Source organism: Manacus vitellinus, unplaced genomic scaffold (genome assembly GCF_001715985.3).
Source record: "Manacus vitellinus isolate BGI_N305 unplaced genomic scaffold, ASM171598v3 scaffold_72_pilon, whole genome shotgun sequence".
Classification (NCBI taxonomy): Eukaryota; Metazoa; Chordata; class Aves; order Passeriformes; family Pipridae; genus Manacus; species Manacus vitellinus.
In genome coordinates this window covers 2,145,753-2,154,349 of record NW_021940764.1, presented here as the reverse complement: position 1 = coordinate 2,154,349, position 8,597 = coordinate 2,145,753, and the positions used below count along the sequence as shown (strand labels likewise).

General features: G+C 57.7%; 1 protein-coding gene across 1 annotated transcript in view; it reads right to left on the bottom strand.

Moving 5' to 3' along the window:
* Positions 1 to 423: 423 nt before the first annotated feature.
* KCNH6 (potassium voltage-gated channel subfamily H member 6) overlaps positions 424 to 8,597 on the bottom strand; it is a 32,054-nt gene continuing 23,880 nt past the window's right edge. The window contains exons 7-13 of the mRNA XM_018084559.2: positions 8,204 to 8,456; positions 6,496 to 6,689; positions 5,061 to 5,160; positions 4,499 to 4,786; positions 3,654 to 3,834; positions 2,057 to 2,255; positions 424 to 1,690 (exon numbers count right to left, since the gene is read on the bottom strand). Of these exons, the coding sequence (XP_017940048.1) occupies positions 1,403 to 1,690; positions 2,057 to 2,255; positions 3,654 to 3,834; positions 4,499 to 4,786; positions 5,061 to 5,160; positions 6,496 to 6,689; positions 8,204 to 8,456 (1,503 nt within the window). The 3' untranslated portion in view covers positions 424 to 1,402. The remainder of the gene's footprint in view (positions 1,691 to 2,056; positions 2,256 to 3,653; positions 3,835 to 4,498; positions 4,787 to 5,060; positions 5,161 to 6,495; positions 6,690 to 8,203; positions 8,457 to 8,597) is intronic.

Here is an 8,597-nt window from a genome sequence, read left to right as displayed (position 1 = left end):
GTGTGTGTTTGGAAAGGGCTGTGCCCATCGAAGCCCCTCTCCCTGCAAGGACCCTTGGTGTGATCTTTGCCGAGTAATTCCTTCCCAGTAGGATGCAGCTGAGGCTCAGCAGAGATTTGGAACAGCTTTTCTACACGACCAGCAAGCTGTGTATGAGAAATGATCTTGCAAACACACCTCAGGCAAAGCCCCCCCAGCTCCATCCTTGACCTGTCAGAGCTGCAGACAGCCCCACACCCCCTGGATGAAGCAGCTGGGGTTTGACCACAGCCTTTTTGGGGGGGTCTTGGCAGATTTATCACTTTGCACTGCCAGGAACGAGCGACGACTTCATGGACGCTCCCAAGGAGCACAGCCCTCACCCGCATCAGGTGCCAAAAACATCTTTATTAGCAAAGTGTACACTAAAACTCCAGAGGAAGAGATGCTCACAGTTTGACTACTCTGGAAGGGAGCTCGATACATGACTTGAGCTGGCGGCCTAGGACTGTCACAGCATCTACCCGAGCGGCGAAGGCGGCGGCGCTACGTGGGCTTCTCCTACGGGAATGCTGCCAGGAGAGGGGCTGGCCGGGAGGAAGCACCTATCAAACCTTTATCAAAAGAGAGAAGCTGGCGGGGAGGGCTGGACAGGAGGCATCCGGGGCTTTTCAGCTCTCTGGGATTGTGCTTTTGAGTTTTGTGCTTTACGCCCAGGCCGGTGACCGGTTGGATTTGTGTGGGGAGGTGTGGGAGGTGTTGGGGGGGTTTGTGAGGCATGATTGGCCTCGCTGGAGGAGTCAGTGCCCTGTGGGACTCGTGCTGAAGCATTGCAGTGGCAGGGGCTGTCGGCCCTTAGTTTCTCAGTGGCAGTCAAGTAGGACAAGCTTCTGCCCTCTGTCCTTGCCCTTGGCTTCCCTCCTGCAGCTCCCCACGGACCACACCGTGGAGATCTCCCCCTCCTCCTGTGCTGACCACCCTTTCTGCAGCACCCGCGGGCCCTGCTGGGCTTAGCCTGGTACCAACCCACGGTCCCTGCTCCAGAGAGCTCCCAGCACAGCTGAGAGCCGTGGATTTGCCCTCCTGTGGTCGTTGTGGTCGCTTGGCTTGTGCCATTCTTGAGAGGAAGCCTTGGCAAGGACGAGGCAGTGGGTACCTTTTGGCCTAACCAGCTCCTTGGTGGCTGAAAGAGCTGTTCTGGGTTCACTATAATGTGCAAATGAAACCTACTCTATTGGGAACCGCTGGAAAACGTCGACCTTGGAATCCAGCCACGCTACGCTTCCTTTCACGGTGGCAGAAGACAGCTACAAATTATACCCCTGAGCCAATGGCATTGTCCAATGTGTTACCCTTGCAGTCAAAATCGACATCAACTGACCCAGCCTGCAGTTGAGGTTCCTCCTGACTCGCCTTGCAGTCTCTAACTTCCAGGAAGCACTGGGTCGGAGAGGTGTCTCTGAATGTCCTGGTGCTCAGGAGGTGCCTCCAAGTGCTCGGGGAGGGAAGGGAAGCGAGAGCCCCGCAAGAGTCCCTGGGTGCTTGGTGCCCTTTGGTGGGGGGGCTCTGGGCTGGGGAGAGGCGGGGAGTGCTGCTCCTGCTCCGAGTGGACTGTCATGGTTTTGTCGGATGACCCGGAGAGGTGCATCCCGCTTGACAAGGAGTCCCTGGATTTCAAGTGGAACTTTTCTACCTCCGTGTAGCTCGGGCTCTGGTGGGAAAGGAGGAATCCAGTGGGTTATGGTAGAAGCAAAACAAAGCAGCCATGCTCCCTCCTCCTCATCAGCCTTGGAGCCTCACCAGGCTCCGAGCCCCAAAATGTCATTTTTCGCTTGAGCCTCAGATTAGAGGAACCCCCTCCCCTCCCTGCTGGTGAGGTAGCCTGGCAGTGCTGGGGGTGGCAGCTGTGCCCCAAAATCAGCCTCGCACTGGGAAAATCTACTCCCATGTCAAGGCCATTGGGCTTTGCCTGGGCCCACGAGCTTTTGGCTGCGCTTTGCCTGGCGGGAGATCAGATCTGGCTGCCCAGGGCAGAAGGATGCAGAGCCAGGGGCTGAGCCAGGAGGGGTGACCTTACCTGCTCCTGGGTCGCCGTCTCCTCGTCCTCCAGAGGTGCACAGGGGGCGAGGGGCTCCAGGCTCCGCGGGAGGATCCCGTACATGGCCAGGTTTTGGGAGGACGGCGAGATGGGGCTGTACGCGGGTGGCACTTGGGACAGCTGGCGCTGCAGGAGCTGCAGGATTATACTGATGTCTGATGACATCCTGGACTCCAGCCTGGGGACAGAGCAGCCCAGTGTTAGTGCAGTGCATCCCCCTGCACCCCTCGGCTGGGCAGGGGAGGCACTGGGGAGGAGGTGCCTGTTCCTCTGCCTGAGGGGGATGATGCTTTGCCTGCTGCTCGCTGAGGTTTTTAGAGAGCTTCAAACCAGAGAGATCAATCCTGCCATCTCTCTCCTGCCATTCTCAATCATCCTCTGCCCAATTTTATGTGGAGCCAAAGTGGGATCTGGAGTGGGGATTTGAAAAAAGCTAAAACTACCCTGGAGGGGGGAAAAAATTGCAATGGTTAGTTTTAATCTGGATCAATTCTCCAGGCCAGAAGCTTGTGCTGACAGATGGAGCAAGGCAGGTTGGTGCCAACCACTTTTAACTGAGTAATAGAAGGAAATGGAAAAGCAAGAATGTTTTCCCTCTGCCTTGGCCCTGACTGAAGTGAGAAGCTCTGGCAGGAGCGGGCACAGCCCCCCTTGCAGGGCACAGTTATGGTGTCACTTACAGAGGGGTAGATCTGTCCCCCAGTGCTGGGCTGGAGCATTGGCGAGACACCCAAAACATGGGTGTGTGGTGAAGTGAGCTCAACAAGGGCAGCAGAGCCCACAGAGCTCATGTGAGTTCTGCCTGGGGACCTTAAACCTGCACCTCCAGTGTGGGCTCTTCCCTCTTGTTCAAAAATCACAGAACAGTAGGGGTTGGAAGGGACCTTAAAGATCACCCAGTTCCATCCCCTGCCATGGGCAGGGACACCTTCCACTAGCCCAGGTTGCTCCAAGCCCCGTCCAACCTGGCCCTGGACACTTCCAGGGGTCCAGGGGCAGCCACAGCTTCTCTGGGCAACCTGTGCCAGGGCCTCCCCACCCTCACAGTCAGGAATTTTTCCCTAATATCTAATCTAAACCTACTCTCTGTTAGTTTGAAAAAATCATGTGTTTTTTATTATTTAGAGAGCAACAGTGTGCATGAGGCTTGTTTGCTCGAGCAAGAGGATGCTTGTAGCTCTTTGCAGCAGGAAGAGGAGGCCTGCAGAGGGCTCAGGCCGTGCCCTGTGGGTGGTTTTGTGTCCACAATTGCATTGAGTTTGGAAGCAGTGGCAAAGCGACAGATCCCGGGGGTGGTGACACTGTGGCAGATCCCAGGGGTGGTGACAGGTCCCAGGGGTGGTGGCACAGGGGCAGACAAGGGGCTGGGCTGCAGCCAGGGCCAGGACTTTGCCCTTTGAGAAGCTGCTGCATTTGCAAAGCGCTCCCACCACCTCCTCGGGAATGCGGTGTCCCGGGGGTCAGGAGGTGGCATTGCTGCCACAGAGCCCACCGTGGCCACTTATAGAAAGCAGAAGGTGATGGCCCAGAGTCTCCCTGGGTCCTCTCTGACCCTGTTCCCCGTGGACCTGCCCACCTGCTGAGCTGGGCCTGCAGGAGCTCCAGCCTGGACTCGATCTGCCCCGGTCTGCAGTCGCCGGGCAGGGGCACGTCCCGCGAGCTCTGCACCAGGGAGATGTGCTGCAGGGCCTCCGGGGCAGGGTTGGGCCGCCGGTCCTCCCAGAAGGTGAACATGTTGGGGATGTCCAGGGGGGTGGCTGGAAGGAGAGGAGACACCTCAGCACCTCTGTCTTACATCCTCCAGCCCCGCTGGCATGGAGGTGCTCCAGAGTCCATCACCCTGACACACGTGGGGAGCCATCTCTGGGACATACATGGAGAGCCTTCATGTGACACACATGGAGAGCCATCACCTGACACACATGGAGAGCCATCTCTGGGACATGCATGGAGAGCCATCTCTGGGACATGCATGGAGAACCTTCATGTGACACACATGGAGAGCCATCACCTGGCACACATGGAGAGCCATCACCTGACACACATGGAGAGCCTTCACCTGACATACATGGTGTTCAGAGAGAGCCCATCACCCTGACACCTGAGGGGCTTATGGGGATCCATCCCCCTGGCACCCAAGATGCTCGGGGACAGTCCATCACACTGGCACACAACACAACTATGGAAGTTATTTGGCCCCTTGGAGCAGCCCCAGAGGGGTCCCTGGGTGCTGGGAGAAACTACAGGGCACAGGAGAGATAGAGCAGACACAACTGGGGACAAAAGGCAGCAAAGCCCCTTGGTACCAGCCTGGCTCCCCTCAAATCCACGTCCCATCCTTGGCTCTGCCCCCAGACAAGGCCCCCATGCCCAAGCCTCTCTCACCAGCCCCCTGCCAGCTCTGGCTGCAGCCCTGGGTACCTGCATAGGACTGGCTGCTCTCTGCTCCTTGCTTCCCGACCTCCGCGTGGTCGGCGCTGGGGGTGACGAGGCTGAGCGAGGGCAGGGCGAGCTCATCCTTTTTGGGCGTGGGGAGGGGCTCAGCTTTCACAGGGCTGCCGGTCTTGGCCTCGTCGTCACTGGTCTGGGAGCAGGGAGAGGTGCTGCTGCCCGCGTCGTCCCACTGCTCCTTACTCAGCGGGTCCTGCGGGTTGGTGAGCTCTGAGTAGGTGTGATACTGCTCTGCATCAGAGATGCCCGTGTCTGGGTCTGTGGGACAGCACAACAGGTTAATCTGGGGAGTGCCACGCGTGGAAAAATCAGCCCCTGTCACTTGTAGGGCACCTGTAGGGCTGGGGGCGTCCTGAGGGGAGGGACAGAGGGAGGGAAAGCAGTTTGGGTGCCCCCAGGGTGGTCTGCAGGGACAGGGGCACCAGCAACCTCTGCCTTGGGGCGCTTGCCAGGGCAGTAATTAAAGGATGATCCCACTCCCCAGCCCTCCCCTGGCTCCCCAGGCCAGGCTGTGCTGACCCCATGGACTCACCGGGCTTGCTGGGCGGGCAGGGCGAGTGCTTGCGCCGCCGGGCCCGGCGGTAGGTGCAGTCGTAGTCCTCGCTGAGGGGGGAGCGGGGAACGCTGTCTGCCTGAGGGAGGAGAGGGGCTGGTCACCAGGGAAAGGCTGCCATGTCCCATCCGTGGGTGCCACAGCCCACCCATGGGTGCCTTGTCCCATCCAAAGGTACCGCTTCCCATCCATGGGTGCCACAGTCCATCCGTGGGTGCCATGTACCATCCACGAGCACCAAGGCCCATCCATGGGTGCCATTTCCCACCCGTGGGTGCTGTGTTCCATCCACGGGTGCCATGTGTCATCCATGGGTGCCACAGTCCATCCATGGGTACCACAGTCCATCCATGGATACCACAACTCATCCATGGGTGCCATGTGCCATCCATGGGTGCCACAGTCCATCTATGGGTACCACAACCCATCCATGGGTGCCATGTGCCCTCTGTGGATGCCATTTTCCACCCGTGGGCACCAAGGCCCATCCATGGGGGCCGTTTTCCATCCATGGATACCACAGCCCATCCGTGGATGCCATGTCCCACCCATGGGTGCCATGTCTCATCCACATGTGCCACGGCCCTGCATGCCATGGGGGCTACAGCCCATTCCACATCCTCCTAGGACTGGTGTCCAGCTCCCTCCTGCTCTCCAGCACTGCCCTGTCCCACCCAGAGCCTCCTGGGCTGGTTGCAGAGCTCAAGGGATCCCTGAGCCTGGCCTTGCTGCTTGAGACTGAGTTGAAGGTGTCAGGACCATGGGGAGGGAAGGGGTACCTTGAGGGGGGGCAGGACATCCCAGAGTGAGATGGGACATGGAGGGAATTTGACTTTCTTTTCTATCTTACCAGGCCTCTGAAAAAAATGGCAGGAAAGGACAAAGTTCAGTCATAAACTATAAGAATCAACAGCAGTAGCAAAAATGCTCCAAGCCTTTCAGGGACTGCAAACCTGATTATTTAAAAAGGAATTTTCAGAGGAAACCGGTACCCAACTCAATGAAACCTGAGAATATTTCATACTTCAGCAGCCTTAAAATGTGTGTGACCCACTTGCCCAGGCTGGAGCAGTCCTGGGGATGATTTACAAGTGCTGCAGAGCAGAACACCACTGACCTGGCTTGTGGGGCCACCTTTTCCAAAGACCCCAGGAACATGCAGTATATGCTGGGCTGGGGGGGGGGAATCATAACCACACAGAGAGGGGAATCATAACCACACAGAGAGGGGAATCATAACCACACCGAGAGGAGAATCATAACCACACAGAGAGTGCCTTGGGAAATGTGGCTGTTGGCCAATCCACCCCCAAAGTGATCAAGGAGCACCCGTGGACATCCTTGCTTCTGCCCTCCCACTTGCCAAACTCCAGGCATTGCCCACACTCCTGGCTGGGGCAGCCCTGGCACTCACATCTCGCAGGTTGAAGGTGATCTCCAGGTTGCTCCAGAAGTTGTCAGAGAAGGCTGGGTACATGTCCAAGACCTCCAGCAGGTCCTCGCGCTGGATCTTGTGCAGGTCGCAGTAGGTCAGGGCCCTCACGTCGGCGTTGGACTTCCCTGGGCGGGCGTAGAGGCTGATGGGCTCCCCGAAGATGTCGTTCTTCCCTGTGCCAAGAGACAGCTCGTTAGGGACAGGTGGGCACCCACTCCAGCTCCAGCAGCCCTCACTTTGGGACTCATGAACAAGGGGATGCCCAGTAACCCCCGCCCTGACTGTGGACACTGGGGATAACACTGTGACAGCCACCACTGATGGGGACACTGAGCTGGGGCAGTGGGTCATCGGTGATGGCTGGGGACTGCTGAGCCATGCCTTGCTCTCCTCACTCCCTTGTGGCCTCTCCCTGGCCTCCCCCAGGGACTCTCCATTCCCTGTCCACTGGTGTGGTGACCAGCTGGAGGCTGAGGAACAGCCTTCCCTTCTCCAGGACAAATAAAATCCTTTGACCTGATTTCTTCTCTGTGGTGACCAGTGATAGAAACCATGGGAATGGCCTGAAGCTGTGTCAGGGGAGGTTTAGGTTGGATATTAGAAAAAAGTTCTTCCCCCAGAGGGTGGTTGGCACTGACCAGGCTCCCCAGGGCAGTGGGCACGGCCCCAAGGCTGCCAGAGCTCCAGGAGGGTTTGGACAATGCTCTGAGGNTGCCCACTGCCCTGGGGAGCCTGGGCAGTGCCCAACCACCCTCTGGGGGAAGAACTGAGATCCAATCTGACCCTGCCCTGGCACAACTTCATACCAGCAGCAAGAAACCAGTGACCACCATGAGTTTTTATCAGCCCACATCACTGGAGCAGAAAAGCTTGAAGAAAAACCCACCTGAAATGAGAGGAGAATGGATGTGCTTAAATTATAATGTCAAATAATGAGCAGGGCAACTTGTGAATCTTTAATGGACATTTTAAAGAGCTCATAAACTTTTGGGTGAGATTACAGAGGCTCTGAACCTGTCAAACACCACTCAGTTGTCTGACAAAGACACAAGACCAGGGATTCTACATCCGTGGAAGAGGAATTGTGAGAAACCCTCCTGAGAGAGGCAGGGTGAGGAGGAGGAGGAGGAGGAAGGTGTGATTAGGGACAGCAGCGTGGCTCTGGGAATGCTGGATCCTGCTTAACTAATCCCAGTGTTCTTTGGAGAGCTCACTGCCACAACAGAGAAGGGAAATTCAGTAGATGTACTTAAATTTTAAAAAAGACATTCAATGAGGTTTCACCAGCAGACTGACACCACAGATAAAGGTACCCCATGGGACTGGGAACAGAGACTCCACATCACACTGACAGTGAGCTGGGGGGGCATTCCAGTACTCAGCCAGAGGGTGGTTGGCACTGCCCAGGCTCCCCAGGGCAGTGGGCACGGCCCCAAGGCTGCCAGAGCTCCAGGAGGGTTTGGACAATGCTCTGAGGGACAGGGTGAGATTGTTGGGGTGTCTGTGCAGGGCCAGGGGTTGGACTGGATGATCCTTGTGGGTCCCTTCCAGCTCAGCATATCCCGTGATTCTGTGATTCTGTGACCCTCACCTGCCACCCTTTTCCCACTGCTCACTGCCCACCACCCACCACCCTTTGCCCCTCGCCCACCACCCCTCACCCTCTCAGCAGGAAGGACTTTCCCACCTAGGATGGCCACCACGATGTCTTCCCGGAGGATCTCGATGGAGCCCCTGGAGATGAAGTAGAGCGTGGTCAGGACATCTCCGTAGTGCACCAGGGTGTCCCCGGGTGGGGCGTGAGTCGTCTTGAACTTCATGGCCAGGGCTCTGAGGCAGCCCTTGCTGGCTCCTCGGAAAGCCTTGCAGTTCTGGAGCAGCGTGCGGTTGAGGTGCAGGCAGATATCTGCCTGCAGGCAGTCAGGGAAGCCCTTCAGCACCTGTGGAGAGCGAGGGAGAGGTGCCATCACACCACTGTCCCCGAGAAGGGACAGCCACAGGGGGCTGTGGGACACGCAGGGCGACACAACGGGGCCAAACAAGGAGCCTGTGCACCCAGAGAGCCAAAGCTGGGGACATCT